Source organism: Crinia signifera, chromosome 9 (genome assembly GCF_055691185.1).
Source record: "Crinia signifera chromosome 9, ASM5569118v1, whole genome shotgun sequence".
NCBI classification, from domain to species: domain Eukaryota; kingdom Metazoa; phylum Chordata; class Amphibia; order Anura; family Myobatrachidae; genus Crinia; species Crinia signifera.
Genome location: NC_139225.1, coordinates 94998326 through 95019251, shown reverse-complemented (window position 1 = coordinate 95019251; position 20926 = coordinate 94998326). Strand labels below are relative to the sequence as shown.

The 20926-nt window shown below is 44.6% G+C and overlaps 1 protein-coding gene across 1 annotated transcript in view; it reads left to right on the top strand.

The window, feature by feature from the left end:
- The window catches only part of SLC25A43 (solute carrier family 25 member 43), a 35300-nt gene extending 15239 nt beyond the window's left edge, over positions 1 to 20061 (top strand). The window contains exons 3-5 of the mRNA XM_083159412.1: positions 1454 to 1626; positions 15360 to 15494; positions 19389 to 20061. Of these exons, the coding sequence (XP_083015538.1) occupies positions 1454 to 1626; positions 15360 to 15494; positions 19389 to 19595 (515 nt within the window). The 3' untranslated portion in view covers positions 19596 to 20061. The remainder of the gene's footprint in view (positions 1 to 1453; positions 1627 to 15359; positions 15495 to 19388) is intronic.
- Positions 20062 to 20926: the final 865 nt, after the last annotated feature.

The window sequence follows — 20926 nt, the reverse complement described above, 5'->3', positions numbered from 1 at the left end:
TATTTTGAGCCTAATTCACAGCAGTGCTTGCAGAACAGAATCTTGGTAAATGTCTGTATTGTAGTGGTGCCTATACAAAGTCCTGCCGACTATTCATTCGTACATGTCACGATTTTCATTCGCATTGAGCAGACTCTGCTGCGTTTTGTAAATGACTGAGATGCATTTTTCACATGAAAATGCAATCTGGAATGAACACAAATTATAGTAAATATACCCCTTAGTCTGCAGCTGTTAGGGGACAGTCGGTGATGGCAGCAATTTCACAAAATGGAGAGCCAATGCAAGTGTCTGTCTTCTGAGGGAGATTTTCTGACCTCTTGGAAGGAGCTTCAGTGGTCACCTTGCATGACCTCCATGGGTGTCTCAGGTGATGCATTCTCAGATACAGCAGTGGATCACACACACATGCAGTGCGCATCTACTTCTACAAATGCCTCCTGCTGCATTACCATACGCTTCCAAGTAAGCAGCAACTATGTTAAATCCAAACACATCTGAATCAGGCCCAAGGATTGTTAAGGTGCTAATAGCACACTGGGTTATGGTTGAATGTACATGGGGGGTTATTCAGAGTTGTGTGTATTTGCAATCCTATCAATTATCGAAGGACAGGCGCATGCGTACAGATCATAGTGTGCACGCACAAGGCCAAAGAGCGACAAAAAACAGCAATGTACCTAATAGCAATCTCCTCACAATTTTTCTGACACAAAATGCCTGCATTTGGGGGTGGTAACCTGCACTTTTATGGAAGTGTCAGAAAAAACTCAGGCATGCCCAGGCGTTTGCAGGGAGAGTGTGTGGCATCATCTATGGCCTGGATCAGCCTGCTTCTCTCGCAGACTTGTGGAAGGGTCAGAGTAACGCACACTTGCACAGACTGGGGAAATCATTCAGCTTGTACAATGCAGGTTTTCACTCTGGGCGGTGGCTATCTGGTTGCTGTCCTCTGCAAATTTGCACAGCAGCGATCAGGTCTGAATTAGGCCCATGGTTGTACGATGCTTCATTGTATTTTGTCCATGTTCTGTCCATCATTTAATGTAGGCACTTTACTGTTGCCAACTCCTTTGTGCAGTGGTGGGTAAGCTGGGTTCCCAAAGCTCTTCACACAGTGGAGATTAGATATACTACAGGCATTGAGAAAGCTCCTGTGTACAAGCCCATGGGGAGAAAAAGGGTTATATTATCAAAATTCTTTATGATGGAATAATAAACAGTCCAAAATGTATTTTTTATTTTAAACTGTCACTTGTTGGTACATTTAAATGGCCAGCGGAAGAAGTAGGCAGAAGAAATAGATGGCGGGATACTACACATGATCCCTAATTCTCACACACTAGGAGATGAATATTTAAAAGTATTGCTTCTATTTATACTTAGTATATTATTATTACACTTATTATTATTATTATTATTATTATTATTATTATTAATGTGTTCATTGCAGGAGCTGTTCCATTCTCAGCGGGTCTGTTCTTTATGGACGTCAGCTTGGACAGTATCTGGCAGGAGCCTGGGGTCCGTTTAACCCCCCTCCAGCACTTTGTAAAGGGATGCCTAGCTGCAGGAGTCGCACAAACATTGTCATTTCCCTTTGAAACTGTCAAAAGAAAAATGCAGGTATAAAAGATTTATTCATCAATTATTATCAATTCAAATTCTTTAGCATAAATATAATTTGTGTGTCTATCATTTTATTTTATTTCATGTGCGATAAACCAGTGGTAGCTTACACTAGTACAGATGGCAATAGCCCAAGGGTGGTGCAAATGCAGTGATAAGTAAGACTGTAATTCACAACACTATCACAGCTACTATATCTGCAAATGGAGGTGCTAATAAGGGCAATGCTGGAGCAATGATAAATTATTCTGATCGTTTAGAGTTTGTTGTCGCAGATTGTTGCGCTCATTGTTTGATTTCCTTTATAAGGCCAATAGGTCCCTGCATGTGAAAAAACATATCCCTTACCCAAGATTGCGTTCTCATTGATATACTTCGTTCTGTATGTTTTTATTTTTTGAAGTTTTCTAAGGCCCTCTTGTCATGTACATGCACACCATCTAATATTGTATGTATTTAAATAGGAAATTTAGTCATTATAGTTCACAAGAATAATAAATGCAATTTATGGGACTTGTGTTGCTTTAATAATAATAATGTATTCAGCAGCTCACTTCATTATCCCCATAATCCAGACTAGCCTGCGCTAAGGTGATTTAAGGCCTTTAATAATCTATGACAGAATGTGCAAATCACAAAATGGTCACTAGATGGTGCTATAATAAAGTAAAGTGTTTCAGTTACTTTTACTTTACAGAAAAACTAAAAAACGTACTTATACCACTTTCAGACAGAAATGTCTGAAAATCACAGCTTTTACCCAACATTTTCATTGCCGGGTCATTTTGACGGCCCCAGCCTAACCCCCTTTCACACAGAAAAGCAAATTACCGGGTTAGAAATGACTACACAGTAATTTTCTGAATAACACCAGTATTTCTTCTGTGTGAAAGATTCAACCAGGGTCAAATATACTGGGTCCTCGACCAGGGATTTACAGTACGACCCGGCTTGACTCTTTCACACAAAAAAAAGACCAGTGTTGAACAGCACATTACCGGGTAGAACTGCTTTACACGGTAATTTGGTTTTCTGTGTGAAAGGGGTATGAACGTGTCTAAAACCTGGTAATCTTTTGTGGCATCATTAACTTCTCTGTGCTTGTCATATCCTGCATTCACTCATTCTATTGGTTTGTCATTTTATTTACAGTTGGATTTATATTGATGCTCATTTATTTTAACCCTGAGTGCCCATATTGCTGTGAGAGCCTCAAAATATCTGCTAAAAATTACAGCACTGCTCACCGTGACGGTTCTTTTAGTATAAATAAATACAAATACAGCCCAGTCAGTTAATTAAAGGTTACATAAATATTGGACCCGCTGTAAATGCGGCGCTGGCATATTTAGCGGATATTTTGAGGACCTCTCACGGCAACATTGGCCCTCAAAGGGTTACATTTATTTAAAATACTGCTGCATCATCTCCATTTTTTGCAGTACCGTGTGCATTTCTAGTATAGGTAAAAGTTGATGGGAATGTCTTTCATGGGATTAATTTGTATCACTTATCACAAACAGTACTTGTTTCCTAGCAGGGCACCCAAATTTCCTACGTACGCTCAGTAGTTACCGTATTTGCCGCCGTATAAGACTACTGGGCGTATAAGACGACCCCCCAAGTGTTACCTTCCCACTTGGAGGCATGTTTTTCAGGGGGAAAAAGTAGTCTTATACGCCAGCAAATACAGTAATTTAGTTAATTTATTCACTGCATCCTGAGTGAAATCACATCGCATGGCCCTTTTTTGTGGCGTGAGATGTGAGATGAGATGAGATCTCCAGTAGTTCATATGGTAAAACACCTAAAACAGCACCACTCTCCACGTCACCCTGAAGCGTGGCGGTGGAACGCATCCTCCGACCTTTTCATACCCCCACTATCCACGTCGGCTTGGAGTTGATTCTCTATAGTGTGGCGAGCGCAGCGAGGTGACACGGAATACATGTAAAGTAATCCGCGTACCCTCACGGGGCTCACTACGCTCGCCACGCTTCGGGCTTGCCACACTATATAACATCAACTCCACGCTGACGTGGATAGTGGGGGTTTGAAAAGGTCGGAGGATGCGTTCCGCTGCGCTCGCCATGCTTCGGGGTGACGTGGAGAGTGGCACTGTTCTGGGTGTTTTACCATATGAACTACTGAGATCTCATCTGATCTCATCTGCGATGCGATTTCACTCACAATTAACAAAGCAATACTAAATATTTCTATTTGACTTTGCCATAAGTGTATTGAAGAGCAGAAACAGATAAGTAATTCAGAGATTGCCCCTATAAATTATGGGCCTGCTTAGTAAATATGCATACATAATTATAAATGGCATCACACAGGTAGTTCATGTCTTTTTGTCATTATATTAAATTGGCAATCATTTAAAGAGGGCAGATTACCAATTAATTTTTTTTTATTGCGCAGATAAGAGCTGTCATTTTCTGTTGCGCCTAAGGGTATCCTGACCCCTAAATTCGCCCCCTGCTAGCACCTCTGAGATTTTCTTGTCCTAGAACTCTGTACCTAGGAACAGGGGCTGTTTTTGGCATATGATAACAACAGTATTTCTAATTCTTCACACTAGAATTATGGGATGTCTTCTCTACCGCTGTCCCAGTTACTGGGGCTTGGTTCATGCAGAACCAAGGGCCCTGTAGTTCCCAGTCTTGACTTTGTGATGACATGGTGTAGTGCAGATTAATACCAAGAACCATGCAGGCAGCGCCTTTGTGCTGATAGGTAAAAATATTGTAGTACACTAATATTTCAATTACCAAGTGTATTTTTAAAGTTGAAGTGGGATTAATGTAAACATTTTGCTGCTACAGTCGCAAACCCATAAAGGGGGTAATTCTGGTTGGCTCGCTAAGCAGCGTAAATTTGCTGCTTAGCGAGCCTTCTAACGCCACCTGTCAGATGTGCGAATACACGTCTCCTGCCCTGGTCTGCACATCCCTGACCCTTTGCAAATGGATGTTTTGCGAATGCCCCCTGTCCGCCTCCATTCCGCTCCCCCATGTGAGTCACCGAAGGCGGCTGCACAGAAACCCTGCACATGCGAATATGCACATGCACAGGCCAGAAACAGCGGTCCAGGGTGCGAACACGCCTAAAGTCCAGGGCTTAGGTGTTCTATGTGTTCACACCTACAAACAGCTAATTTACCAGGTGAGAAAAAGGGTGGCTCCTTAAATAGCCCCAGGGGTTAAGGCCTGAGGCTATCACCCTTTTCCACTCCACAGTACATTATTAGGGCTAATCGAATTGCCACACGGTAGCAAATAATCCTCCTGTTGCCCATTAGTGTGTCATGTTGCTTCCAAGCACTTCTGAGAAAGAAGTGTGACATGTCACAAGTGCTGTGCAGGAGTCTACAGGGCATGTGAACCATTTTGGACTTTGGCCAGCACAGACTTCTGCTGTTCCCATGATGGCCCCTCTGTAAAAACTTCCTTTACTAATGTAGAATCCCAACTTGCAATACCTCCTACAAAATGTGGGACAAAGGCCAAATTGTGTGAAAAAGACAAAATGAGAATTGCAATTACACATATCTTTTTTTTTTATTATTACATATGAAACAAATCACTACAAGTCTGTTCCGTACATACATTTTTATTATTGTCAGAAGTAAATGTTCCCTTTTGTAGTCCCAGTGTCTTCTAATTATGAAAGAGACCGTTTAAGTGCATTGCTTTCTGAAATAAGTAATTTTGGACTGAGCACACTCTAGACCTAAGCCTGTGTAGGTATCGGCGACTGTAGAGTCATTTCCGTTGTATCGCTACTTGCAACAGAAAGGGGGTTATGGGTATTCTTATGTAGGCAGCATTTCTTGAGGCAACATTGATGAAAATGGGGGCTGTGTAGAAATGGACCGAAGCATGAAAACAGGCAGCGATATGAACCTGTTATAGGGTCCTAGTGTGCGGGATGCCGGCCGAACTCTGCCTTTTTTTTTATAAAGCGCAAATCATTTACAGGGCATGGTATTGGTACACAGACGCACAACTGTATACGCAAGGACTAAGACACCCACTTTAAGTCTCCTCCCACTTTGAGTCACCCACTTTTTTTGTCTCAAACTATAATCAGCAACACCCCCATAAGATGGACCACCTCCATGTGTCCACTTAGGAACCTGACACTGTGCGCCTCAATCCAGTGGCGTAGCTACAGGGGTCGCAGCGGTCGCACTTGCGACCGGGCCCCTGAGCCAGGTTGCCCAACCCCCGCCACTGTCCGGCCCGGCGTAGCGAGGCGCCGAAGCTGTGCCGGCACCGCCCGCTCCCCTGTGCTCTCTCTGCCGCGCCATCTTGCTCCCAGCTCCCCGCTGTGTCTGGGAGACGCGGTGCTATTTTAAATTCAGGTGTCCCGCTGGACCGCGCTAGCCAATAGGCGCTTGCGGTCCAGCAGCCAATCAACTGGGGGCTGCTGGACCGCGAGCGCGTATTGGCCAGCGCGGTCCAGCGGGAGATGTGAATTTTAAATAGCAGTGCACGTCTCCCAGCGCATACGCGTGCGCACGGGGGGTGCCGGAATTGCACCCCCCGCACGATTGCATCCAGGCCCCCCACCATGATTGCAGCCAGTGCCCTGGTTTTTACCTTGTCTCCGCGTTTCCCTGCCTGCCGGTGTCATGGTGGGAGTAGAGGGATCGTGTCATGGTGTCATCGAGCCCAGAGCTGGGGGGGGAGGGACTGACTAGCCGCATCATGAGGACACTGCTGCCCAGAGCCTCACCATGAAGGGGGGAGAAGAGGGAGAGGACCCACTGCTGACACCTTTGCTCCGCACAGAGAGGAGGAGCCGCTGCCATTGTGTGATGAAGGAGAGAAAGTAATGGTGAGCATCCCAGCATCTGTTTGTCAGTTTGTCTTTGCCCCCCCAACTCTTCCCTCTGTCTATGCTGCCCCTTCATCCATCTGTCAGTCTGTCCCCCAGCATGGTACTTTGTCCCCATCTGTCTATGATCCCCTTGATCCATCCATCTGTGCTCCCCCTCCCCTCGTCCATCTTCCTATCTATGTTGTTCTATCTGTCCATACAAATAGAGTATTAAAATATAAACAGACAGAGATTTTAATTTTGTTGTATGTAGGGGGGCCCCAAGCTGACCTTTCGCACCAGGGCCCATGAACCCTTAGCTACGCCCCTGCCTCAATCGCATCTGATGTTTGCCTGTGCAGTTCTACTTATGCAGAAAAATAGAGTTGCTCCATTGCATACTGAGCTCTGCAATGACTTTAACGGATGCTATTCCAAAATCTCAAAATTCAAGTTTGGTTGTAACATTATTAATGTTATTGCACAATGGGGGTGATTCACCAGAGACAGCGCCCGTTCGAACGTACGACCGCCACCGCCGAATCCCCTTGTTTACATGCAAGGGGATGTGTAACAAAGGCACATCTCTTTGTATGTATCCACTGCAGGAGAAATCATTCCATGGTCGCCAACCATGGAATGATTTCTCGCAGCTTCTCAAATAGAAGTCAGTGGGAATTGACTTTTATTTGAGAGTGCCGTGAGGAAGACAGGGAGGGCTGCTGACACAGTCCTGTGACGTCAGCCGCCTGCACCCAGTACGCATTGCCCCGCCCACGTACCCATGGAAACACCCAGCATTTTCATGGGGATGTTCATAAAACACTGGACGATCCCGTGGGTGACCCCTGTCCTCGCGGCCATCCCCAACCCTCAACCACTTCCCTGATCCTTTGCAAGTCGCTGAAGCTGTTCGCAAAGATTACCCGCACATGCGTCAATGTGCAGAGCCCCAAACATCGGAACTGCTATTGCTACGGGTTGGGATTGTTGGGTCGACCACTAGGTCAACATGGGTCAAGGTTGACATGGGTCTAGGTCGACATGACATAAGGTCGACACAAGCATTAGGTGCGGTGATGTGTAGCAATGGGATCTGGTCATTAGATCGACAAGCATTGGGTCGACATGGGTCTAGGTAGACATGACATTAGGTCGACACAAGCATTAGGTCGACATTTGCTACAGTCAAAAGGTCACCATGGGGTTTTCACAGTTTTTTTCCCCACGAATGTCAACACCGTCGTCATGGACACAGTTTGAAGTGCACCGCATCCCCTCGCAACTCTCACTTCGCTTGCGATGGTTCGGGCACTATTTTATTCTCCCACCACGCCCTAGTGGATGGTAGGGCATGTCAGCACACGTCGGCTCAAAAAACAGTGAAAAACACCATGTCGACCTTTTGACTGCTGACCTAGCCCATGTCCACCTAATGCCTGTGCCGATCTAATGTCATGTCGACCTAGACCCATGTTTGTCGACCTAGTTGTTGTAGACCTAATTACCGTATCCCGTTGCTACACACCACCGCAGTTGTATAATAGATGATACTGCTCTGCATCCCAGCGAGCTTGTCCAGGCTGCTTCGGTGAAATGCCGCGACGACTGTGTGAAGTCGCACGCAGCTGTTGCGAGCCTAAGAATGGCTGGCCTACATCTGGCTTTGTAGCCAGCGAGCAGCTGGTCATATCTGAACAAAAATTTTGCGGGGCAGGGACCAAGCGAGCGGGGCGGCCTAGTGCTGTACTAGGCAAAATCTAAATATCTTTTCATATGTTACATCTGCCCCACCTGCAGTGCAGCCTGTTTTTCCCAGTTACTTGCTGTTTATTTATTTATTTTTTGCTTTACTTGCAAGCATGAATCAGGCCCTGTTCTTGTGCAGTTGAAAGAAGCCAGGTTCACCTTTGATCAGAATGTATTAGCATGAACCCTACAACCCTGCCACTGAACAGATAATGTATACAGTGAGCATGGTAGAGTGCAGAGGCTTATGCAGGATATTACAATTTTAAGCAAGAGCTGCTTAAGAGAGCGCACTTAGAATTATTTAAACACAATTATTAGTTTATTAATATATATTATTAATTATGTCATAAAAAACAATCATAATAATAAAAAATATATTCGTAATAATATATAGCAATATAATTACTAAAAAGACATTGTAGATAATGGGAAAGGAACGGCCTCCCTTTTAATTTGTAATTAAATCTGTGGAGAAGATTAAGACCTCTTTATTGGGGCCTTTTTCAGTTCACAATTAACTTTCTTATCTGGCAATGCAAGTGTCCACAGACAATCCTTCTTGGGTTAGCTGGTTTTTAATTAGAACTTAGCAAGCTGCAATGATGTCAGGAACTACCAATTAGGCATATCCATGTTACCACAATACTTATTATTTATTTATTCGCAGTTTCTTATATAGTGCATTGATTCCGTTGCCCTTTACAAATGTAGACCGTGATAAAACAAACAGGGTAACAACAGAAATACTTGGAGGTAGGAGGGCCCTGCTGCAAGCTTACAATCTATAGGGATATAGGAGGGAAACAAAAGGACAGGCATCAGTAATAGCATAGCAGTCCCAACAAGTTACAAGTCCAGAAGGGAAGCTAAATAATACATAAGTGCCTCAGAGGGTTATGCGTGTAGAACTTAAATATGATAGGCTTGCATGAAGAGGTGAGTTTTCAGGGAACACTTGAAAGTTTGGAGGCTAGCGGAGAGTGCGTGGAAGGGCATTCCATAGGGTGGGAGCAGCCAGATGAAAGTCCTGTAATAGTGAATGGGAGCTAGTGATCCGTGCAGAAGAGAGATGCAGATCTTATGCAGAGCGGAGTGGTTGAGATGGGAGATATTTGTGATAAGTAAAGAGATATAAGCTGGTGCAGTATGGTTAATAGCTTTATATGCGAGTAGAAGTGTTTTATATTGAATACGGTAAGATACAGGCAACTAATGGAGGGACTGGCAGAGCGGATCAGCAGACGATGAGCGTCTTGCAAGGAAAATCAGCCTAGCAGCAGCATTTAAAATGGATTGCAGTGGTGAGAGTCTGTTCTTGGGAAGACCCGTTAGGAGACTATTGCAATAATCAATGCGGGATATAATGAGTGCATGGATAAGAGATTTAGTAGTGTCTTGTGTGAGATACGGTCGTATTTTGGATATGTTTTTTAGATGCATGTAACATGATTTGGAGACAGATTGAATGTGTGGAAGAAAGGACAGTTCAGAGTCGAGGATGACCCCTAAGCAACGAGCTTGTGGGGTAGGGTAGATTGTTGAGTTGTCAACAGCGATGGAGATATCAGGATGGTAACTGTTCTTAGTTGGCAGGAATATAAGTAATTCCGTTTTGGAAATATTGAGTTTGAGTTGGCGAGAAGACATCCAAGATGAGATGGCAGAGAGACATTCAGAGACTCGGCCCAAAACCACTGGTGACCACTCTGGGGTTGATCGATAGCTTTGAGTATCATCCACTTACAAGTGATACTGAAATCCGAAAGAGCTGATTAGTTTGCCAAGAGAGGAAGTATAGATTGAGAAAAGCAGAGGACCTAAGACTGAGCCTTGCAGAACTCCGACTAACAGAGGTAGTGAAGAGGAAGTAGAGTCAGAGAAGCAAACACTGAAAGAGTGATCAGATAGGTAAGATGTGAACCAGGAAAGGGCTGTATCGTTAAGACCTAGGGAGTGTAGTGTTTGTAGGAGAAGAGTGTGAGCCACAGTGTCAAACGCAGCAGAAAGATCTAGAAGGATAAGTAGTGAGTAATGGCCTTTAGACTTAGCAGTTACCAGATCATTCACCACTTTAGTCAGTGCTGTCTATGTGGAGTGTTGGGAGCGAAAGCCTGACTGAAGCAGGTCTAAAAGGGTGGGAGAGTTAAGAAAGTTTGTAAGGCGAGCGTAGGCAAGTCTCTCGAGTAGCTTGGAGAGGCATGGGAACTGAGAGAGAGTTAGGGTCAGAATTGTGTTTTTTCAGAATGGGAGTAATCACTGCATGTTTGAGCAGAGAAGGAAAAGTACCAGTAGCAAGAGAGAGATTGCAGATTTTAGTTAAGGTTGGAATAAGCACAGGAGATATATTTTTAATGACTTGTGCAGGTATTGGATCAAGAGAAGAGGTAGTAGAGTAGGAGGATAAGAAGAGTGCGGATACTTCCTTTTCATTTGTGGGCTCAAATGAAGAGAAAGTGCCAGAGGGTTTAGGTGTGGAAGAAAGAGGTTTAGAGGTTGTGGAAGAGCATACCATTTCATTTCGGATGTTATCTATCTTGTCCTTTAAATTAGGAGACAAGTTCTTGTGCACTGATGGAATGATGGTACAGTTAGTTATCTGGTCTCAATCATATAAAACATCCAGAAACCTCAGTCCTGATGATAGATAACAGCACAGTCCCGGGTAGTGTGAATACGGTGGGGAGCAGCGTAAGGATGTAGCCAGCGGCTGCTGTATAGTAGAACAGACCGCAGTGTGAGACCGGCTCACTACACTGCATCTGTGAGTAGTCCACTCACTCACAGCTGAGGGCGGACACACGTTGACAATGCCTCTGTTAAATTGCCGCTGTTTTAGGAATCCCCCGTCTCTCCGTACAATGCAGCTGAAGGTGCTCAATTGTTCAAATGAGCTGTTATGTCGTATTCAATACCGACTTGTTGGAAAGAAGCTCCCAAGGATCTGTGGCTACAAAAGTCCTTGCCCACTACCATTCAATGTCAATAAACAAGTATAGGAGGTCACTTGACGCGTTTCTCCGTCATTAGACTTTTTCTTCAGAAGCTAACCCAAGAAGGATTGTCTTGTGGACACTTCCATTGCCGGATAAGAAAGTTAATTGTGAACTCAAAAAAGCCCCAATAAAGAGGTCTTAAGGCCCCCATACATTAGGCCGACTTGTCCTTAGGACAAGTCGGACCCAATTCTCCTGTGAGCCGCCCGGCAGCTCCCCGGGAGGCTCACATAAAATTTGGCACTTGATGAGCCAGATTTTACATGTGATAAATCGCATGCGATTTATCACATGTAAAACAAATGGGGAGCTGCAGGGCGGTGAAGAGCAGTGGGGCGGGCAGCGGCAGAAGTGGGGGCGGGCGGCGGCAGTAGTGGGGGCGGGCGGCAGCTCACAAATAAGTTCCCGGCGGGTGATGCTGACCTGGCCGGCATGCTGTGGTCTCAAATACAGTAGTAGCGCTGCCGCTGCGGGACGCACAGCGGCGGCTATTAGATTTTCAAAATTCCTGTCAAATGACCGGCCGTTCTGTGATTGGCTGAGAGAGCTCTCAGCCAATCACAGAACGGCCGGTCATTTGACAGCTATTTTGAAAATCTAATAGCCGCCGCTGTGCGTCCCGCAGCGGCAGCGCTACTACTGTATTTGAGACCACAGCATGCCGGCCAGGTCAGCATCACCCGCCGGGAACTTATTTGTGAGCTGCCGCCCGCCCCCACTACTGCCGCCGCCCGCCCCCACTACTGCCGCTGCTATTTCTGATCACAGCTGCCCAGTGCCCAGTCAGGTCAGTGTGTCTGCCCGCCGTGCTCCCCCGCCCCCGGTGTCTGCATGCATATGCCTGACAGGTGGGCAGGCATATGCATAGCAGTACAGGGAGGTCGGATGATCTTATGTGCTGACCGTCCGACCTCCCTGATCCGGTCCGATGCGCACGGGACCGCGCATCGGATCGGATCATACATCACACACCTGCGATTTTGGGGCGATTTCATCCGGTTATCGGCCCAAAGTGCCGAAATCGGATGAAATCGTCCCAAAATCGTATAGTGTATGGGGGCCTTTAATCTTCTCCACAGATTTAATTACAAATTAAAAGGGCGGCCATTCATTTCCCATTATCTACAATGTCTTTTTAGTAATTATATTGCTATATATTATTACAAATATATTTTTTTATTATTATGATTGTTTTTTATGATCTATATTAATAAACTAATAATTGTCACATGTGCGCTCTCTTAAGCAGCTCTTGCTTAAAATTGTATATTCCTGACTTTTTATGTGAGACACAGAGGTCCTCATTTGAGAGCTGCAGGTGATACTTGTTTAAAATCGAGACCTGTTCTTTATTTTTAACTTACTTGAATTTAATTGTGCGCCTGATTCTAGTTCTCTATCTCTCCCTTTTTTCTGTGCACCAGGGGGCTGTGTGTCTAAATATATCACACTTTCCCTGAGGTGCACTGGGACAGGGAGAGTGGAGAGACAGTATTGTTGCTTATCCAGGATATGCTGGTTTATATTTGAAAAATAAAAGGTATATACTTATACCCCTTTTACACCAGCCCTTATAACCCGAGTTTTTGTACGGTAGCACCCAATACCTGAGTTTGCAGGTGTTGTAAACGTTCTAACGCGAGAGACCTGGGATTTTAACTTTCCAGGTTCAACAGTGCAGTGTAGTACAGTGTAAACGGGTAAACACTGGTCGATGGGACCCATTGACTGCAATAGAAAAGCCAGTGCTGAGAGATGCTCTCATCTCCCAGCGCCAGCTCAGGCCCCACCTACGGTGATGTCACCGGCAAATACTGACCACAAAACCTAACCATAAGTGCCCTCAATGGGGACATCATGCAGTCAGGCTGAGTTGCCGGTTACCACCATAGAAGACCATGTTAAATTCATAACATGGGCTTCTATGGAGCTGCACAGAGCCGATCAGGCACGAGGCTCCCCAAATTTTTCTCACATGGTACCCTATGGATTCTACTAGAGAAGATTACAGGTCTATGGTGGACCCAATAGGTAACTGTGTATAAGCACAACTGACCAATGGTCAAATGATATCAGCATGCTGTCACAGCGTAGTGGTGCTCCATTATCCAAGCATTTCATTATCTCACGACCTTTCAACCCTTTTATTTATTTATTTGGTTAGTACATCCTTTACAATGAGCCTTATTTCTAATCTGTCAATAGAGCGATAAGGCCATTTCCAGAGATCACTGAGAAGCTCCTTCACAAAACAAACTAGTACCCTCCCAGTGCAGGGTGCGTGTCTACTTAGCGGTCTTCTGAGATGGTGCTATAAAATTATAGGCTTTAAACTTTAATGATTTCTTTATTTTTTCATTTTAGCCTGGTTTGAGCTTAAGTAAGTAATTTTCTTGAACTCTGAACTATGCGCTACTGCAGATGTTGTTGTACACTAAAATAGGTGAAGGACATATCCAAAGAACACTACACCAGGCTGACTTGTGCATTTTAAGTAACTTCTGTGAATATTTCTGATATGACAGGTCCTTCTGATTGACTCGCTAAGCAGCAAACTTTCGCTGCATAGCGAGCCTTCTTATGCCGCCCGCCTAACTTAGACTTGCTGGGTTCGAGAACGGGCAGGCAGCTGATGCACCCACCGATTCTGTGATTGCCCTCTGCATGTAAATACCCCCCTGCCCCTCGCCATCCTGCCAACCCCCCCACCCCAGTGCTAGCACCACGATGACTTTGCAAGTCACCGAAGGCACCTGAACAGCGGCCCTGCACATGCGTATATGGGAATATGGGCATGTGAAGTACAGAAATATAGTTGTTTCTTATATAAATAATACTAAAGAATGTAGACAACAGTTTATTTAAGCTTTTTTTAGTGAAAGGATAACAAAATAAAATAAACTTGATGTCTGTGTATGACATCGTTCGCAGAACATACCGGGTGTACACACTCGCCAATGAACTACTGATATATCGTTTGTTGCCCACACAAATGATATATTGTTCAGCATTGCACCTTGGTAGAAATATGCTTCACTGCAAATGGGACACATTTAAGAGGGCATATTCACTAAAGGTCAATGTTGATTGGATTTTAGAGCTGTAAAAAAAAAATATCGATTTGAACAAAAATTTGATCAAAATCGACCTTTAATAAATATTCCCCAAAGTATGCAAAGAAATTTTGATTGACATTACAGTGTCAAAATATAGTAGTTCAGCATTTGTGGTCTGCATGCAAATGTATTTGCACCCCTTGCTTTGCAACATGGTTTGTTCCTGATACAGAATTGTGTGATCTTATTTGCTTACTCCCACCTCAGGATCAGACCATGGTCTTAGGCTGGGTACACACGTAATGATGTGTAGCCATCCCTATGACACTGCTGATGGGATTCCACATGTGGCAATTGCATACAAGTTTGCTGATGAGTCCAACCGGGAGAGCCACATGACATACTGTACTGCTTTCTGCAGCATATCATTGCTAGCGACGTCCTCCATCAGCCCTGTATAGTGTGTACCCAGCTTTAGAACTGGTCTATACAAGCATATATTCAGAAAATATTCTAAAACCTCTGTCTGATCTGTAATGTCTTCTTTTTGCCCTCTCACAATACTTTGCCCTCTACAGAAATACAGTATGTTCTCCTTCATTTAATTCACATACAAAAAAATGAATGTCTTCATTTTATAAAATATTCGGTACTGTGCACAGCTACATTATTACACTGGTAACCAAGATGGGTTCCTCTCCTCTGGACTGATGTCCTTTGCAGGGAAGGTGAAATCAGCAAGCACATAACAATGTACTCCAGGGTGTTCTATTGGCCTGTGTGTCTGTGTCCTTCTGCCTTTAAACAGGAATTACCTGTTCTGGGCGTAGTGCTTACAGCTAAGTAAAAGATCTTGCACAGAGCATAGTGCAGCAGTAGGAATTACATTACATATGATTCTTGCTCAAATTTAGGTCAGAATTTCCATGTTTGTTCTGTACAGGCTAATAGTCACTGGCCCTGTGCAGGCAGAAACTTCATTGTCCCGAGTACATTGTGTTCTGTAGTTTATCATAACTACAATTATAGTATTCTATCGAATTCTGTCGTTTTTGGTTTTAAACCTATGAGTGTAAATGCTATTTATCTCTCATTTTCACAGGCACAGAACCAGGTTCTTCCTCACTGTGGGGGAGTAGATGTCCACTTTAATGGCGTACTTGATTGCTTTAGACAAATAGTGAAGACTAAAGGTGTGCTGAGCCTGTGGAATGGACTGACCGCAAACTTACTCAAGGTGATTTACTTATTTATTGAATTGAGATTAAGCACCATGGTTATTTGGCACATGAAAACATCAAGACTTACAGAAAGGGCAATATCAGAAGGGTTTCATCCTTTGCTTAATTTTAAACCAATCAGCAGCCTTATGTATTGTCAGGAAAGAATCAAATATACAGATGTGTACTCCTACCCCATTCCTGCAGTTGTGCCAAACAGGCCCTCTGATGCACAAGGTCCTGTGCGAATTAAGCGTCTTTTTCACATGAATGTGAATAGGCCCTCATACACTACAGCGTCTTCTCCCCTCAGAGAACCCACAATCAGTGCTCGCTTGAGCCACCTGGTCTTTTTGCATGTGAAATATTGCATGCAATCCCAGCCAAGCCAGTCCGGCTCAGAATCAAACCAAGAGATTGCTTCTGCAGCAGGGGCGACTCAGAGGGTCTGGTTTAATGCGCATAGGATCACGCATTGCATCGGACCCATTTCAGTCACGTGCAATTTGGGTTCCTTTCCTGTGATTGATTGCTGCAATCACAGGGAAAGAACCCAAATTGCTGGTATATCGCCCACTGTATGGGGGGCCTTTAGTCACAATGTGATTTCACAAAACCTCTTTATATGACTGCATTGAATAATTTGGTATGTGACATTTGTATATGAGTCTGAATCTGTCACTCCAAGTTCGGTTCTGCTTCTTATACGCAAGGTGTCTCTCAATGAGGGACCTATTGAGGCTAGGGGGGGTTATTCAATCTCCCGTTGGGAGATGGCTGCGGGGCCCTATTCAATGCTGTCTTCCCTGACCGCATTGAACAGGAGATCTCGGCAGAATGAGCCCAACTTCACAAGCAGTCGGGCTCGTTCGGCCGAGAATGGCCGGAAAGTGATGAGCTCCCGGCCGCAGCTAACCTCTTCCCGGCCGCAGCTCATGGCCACGCCCCCTTCTCGTCCCGCTGCAGGCGGGACATTGAATCCCGCCTGCAAATTCTCCATCAAGCAGACTGAGAATGGGACAGGGTCACGGCTGTCGGGCCAGCTCGACAGCCGTGACCCAAGATTAAATACCCCCTAGGTGTATGAGGTCACGTCTAAACACAATTTCTCAATAGCCATCATCATGTCCCGTTTCCATGTGCACTGGTTGATCAGTCCTTCTGCCCAGTTTTAAATACATTTCTTATGCTTATACAATCTGTAAAACCTGGTATTTTAACAACATTTAAGAATGAAATGAGCAATAACAATAAGAAATTAATCTTAATAAATTGTTCTATGGTTCATTGATAAGGTTTTATACTTTATTGGTACAAGTTGATGAGGACTTACCGTTATCACTGTATGTGGCCTATGACCCTAGGAACCCTGCAGTCTATTCAAAAAGGTTGTTCAGAAATAACTCCTTCCAAGTTTGGACAATTGACAGTGATTCCATTTTTGTTGATTTTCCATGAATTTCAGTAAAACATTACAGATCCTGCTCAGCTCATCCTGCAATTTCGTTAGCCATGAGTTACCAGAGACATGGTCTGAACCCAAGGAATTTCTGCTCATTGCTAGCTGTTGAATTACCCCCACTGATCGTCCAGTACTTCCTAACTGTAGTATTGCTACAGCATTCCTCCCAACTCTGGCAGCTCAGCAGGCAGGACTATACAGGACAGGACAGGTTGGCCTATACTCGCGGCTCTCCCGCGAGGCCACGCCCCCATTTTGCCGCTATGGGGGCATGACCCAGAGGCTCTGTGAGCCTCTAGCCATGCCCTCAGCCCCCTGGCTGCGGGAATAGACGCTGCTTAGCAGCTGACAGGGGGGACTCCCAACAGCCCCCCCACACCGCGGGACACTGCCGCCCGCGGGTGGGACAGCGGGACAGGCCCTGACAATCGGGACTGTTGGGAGGTATGCTACAGTATGTTAGTGTGGGAAGACCTATTGCAATCAAACTGTGTTTTATGTGAACTCCTCATTCAATTTGCCGATTTTAGATGATAGTGTACTCTGTGTTTACAAATTGTTAAATGAAAATCTCTTGTTTAGAGAAATTATATACAATATATATAGTATTTAATAGTATTTAATAAATGTGTGAAGTGAAGGTACCAGACTTGCACTTAAAGTATGTATTCAAGATGGCAGAACTAATGTGTCAAGGTGCAGCTCATTTGCCCAAAACCCATGTGTTTGCAAGAAAAAAATGGTTCTCTATGTGCCTGAGGAATACAGAGGGTGATTCAGGTGCGGTTGTTCTTCCTACTACTGTTGCAATGGATTTCTTTATGCAGTTGCGATTGCTTGCAGCAGGGCCCTCCTACCTCCAAGTCTGTCTGTTGTTACCCAGTTTGTTTTATCACTGTCTACTATTGTAAAGTGCAACGGAATCTGCTGCGCTATATAAGAAACTGTAAATAAATAAATATGCTAATATGGGCACAAGATAACCCGTGTAACAGAACTTCCTGTCATCGATTCATGACTGCAGAAACATTGCCAAAGAGTTCCTCTGCAGATGTGCATGCCAAGCTGATGTCACAGGAGGAACAGGCCTCCAGTAACAAGTGTGATCACAACTACTAATGTATGCATGCCCATCTGAATTGCCATAATGCGCCTGTGTTCACCTGACCACAGTGAAAACATTGATCAGTATGCGTACAATAGCTGCTTTGCATCCACACCTGAATGATCTCCACAAAGCATTATCCCCAATAAGTGTAAGTTTATAGGAGAAAATAGACTACCAGATACAAGTATTAACATTGGGGGGTTATTCAGACCGGATTGCTGCTGTGCAATTTTTGCAGAGCCCTGCGATTAGATGGTTGCTGGCCAGAGAAAGTCCTGTGCAAGTCTGAGAATGGAATATCACAAATCTTAGTCCAGCTGCAACTACATTTGCGATTCACTCACCATCAGTGGCAGTTTTTACCTGTGCCCCCCCCCCCCCCCCAGGTAAAACCCGCCACTGTTCTCTGCCTAAGAGAATAGTGAAGCCAGATGCAGTCTGTGAGACTGCATTGGCTTCACTGTGACTGGCAGTGACTTCCTATTGGAAGTTTGACCTGCCAGTCACTCAAGGCAGTCTCTTTGGGAGGTGTTCCCTCCCTCCGGGATATCGTCCGCGACGCTGCACATGCGCTGGAACCTGAATATGCCTCTGGGTGTGCAGTATGTAATAAGCTACTGCGCGCGCGCTGGCCCCATGCAGGGGACCACTGGCCAGGATTCATTTGCGGTGGCGGCAGCAGTGGGGAGCACAGCAGTGGTGGAAGCAGAGGGAGGGAGCCCGCATCGTGTGAGCCCCCCTCCTCCGCAGACCTGACCCCTCCACAACTCTTTCAAAATTTCAGGATTACCCACAGCGCTGGACTTTTGGATTTAAAGTGAACTCGATGTTAAAAAAATCTCAGTCTGTCACTCATCATGATGTCCCAATACAAACAACAAAAGTCTATTTTTCTTAAAGGGATATGTATACCAATTTTCTTGTATTCAATTTTTTTTTAAAAACTTCAATAAAAACAAATATACCTAAAAAATATATAAAGAATAAAAAGTAATCCACAGACAAGAGCCGGCTTCCGGTCAGTCAAGTTGTGCGGGGATTGCGAATAAGAAAATGTCCTTATTTTTGTGACGGTGTGGCCTTGTAAACCATGATCCGTATGCATGCGTAGTAGTTCGATACGCTATAGATTGTAAGCTTGCGAGCAGGGCCCTCCTACCTCCATGTCGGTTTGTAACTACCCAGTTTGTTTAATCATTGTTTCCAATTGTAAAGCTCAATGGAATATTCTGCGCTATATAAGAAACTGGTACTACAGTATTTTGGACCACTCCACCTTCTGTAGCTACAGTATAAATGATTCTGTATTATGCACTAATTGTTATGGGTCTGTATTGACAGGTTTTTCCCTACTTTGGCCTGATGTTCAGCACTTTTGAATGTTGCAAGCGGTTCTTCCTATATCAGAACGGTTACATTGTATCTCCGCTGAGCTACCAGCTGATGCCAGGGGTTGATCAGAGCCTGGGACCACGGGAATTGCAGGAGATGCGCAAGTTTCTAAGGCACAAAAACTTTGCAGACAGGAACCCATCGCTGAAGAGCTGAGTGCTAAGGAGAGGAAATCTCTCTCTCTCCATCTGCCAATCTCATCCTTTGTGATGTATGTTCATGTTAGAAGACCCCTAAATTATTTGTTCCCCCAAATCTAAGTATATGTATATTTACACCAACACAATCCTGGTATATATATATCATTGTTTTTAAAAGGTGCCATTGTAATTAATTTACTAATTGTATGTAACAAAATGGAGTACCCCTTCAATTTTCTTGCTATCTTTGTATGATTCATGTGATGCATCTTTTATACGATTCATGTACCACAGGTTAACAATCTAGTTTCTAGAGAACATAATGTACGTACTGTATATATTGCTACAGTATATTTCTGGGGAAATAACTGTTCTGCAAATTTATATTTTGATATTCAACAGCAATAAAAATGCCTTATTGAAAAGGAGCGTAACACATTACTATAAAAGAGGTGTCCACCTTAAAATCAATTTTCTCAGAATGAACTTTGCTACAGTATGTTTCCTATAGTAATCTGCTCTTCCCTTAACTAGCAGAACAGCAGGAGAATGGTGTCTGGGGCCCCTGCGGTACACAATATGCCTTTCACACCTACATCACATCAGTACAGCCTGCAGGGGAAAAAAACAACATCTGATTCAGCTCTCTAATTAGTGTCCTCAACACAAGAATTAGGGGCCCATTTATTACAGATTGCATTTACAATGGGATCTGGGCGGAATATTACCGCCCAGGATTGCATTGTAAAAGGTGGGATATATCATCCCTGACATGCAGGGACAGGGCTCTGAAAGGAGCCCGTCCCTACGATGTGCTAAACCGGGCACCGGGGGGGGGTCTGCGCATCTGTGGTTAGCGCTGATCACCTACTGACCGCACTGCCCCGGCAGCTGTGTGGTGTAGCCCATAGGCTACAATGGGCTACCGCCACCTCAGAATGGCGGTAGCCCGGGGGTGCCTATGGGGGAGGCGGCTGGCGGCGGTACAGGAGGGATCTCAGCAGGGATTGGAGATTCCTGCTGTGGTCCCTCCTACATACATTGTGGCTAACCATTTTTGGGGATTTAGCCACAAATATTGAATGAGAAATGTACAGTTTCCTGTAGAAGAAAAGTGACCTGTTGAGTAAAGCTGGGTACCCACTAGTAGATATATCTGCAAATCACGATATATCTATGAATGACGCCGTTCAAAGATATATATCAATGGTACACACTGGCCGATGGTTCATCGATCTATCAGCCGTTCAGTCTAGTGGCCGATATATAAAGGGCAGTGTATACCCACCTTAACAGTACTGCAACGGGATGCGAGATTGCACTGTGGGATAGACGTATGAAGCGGTG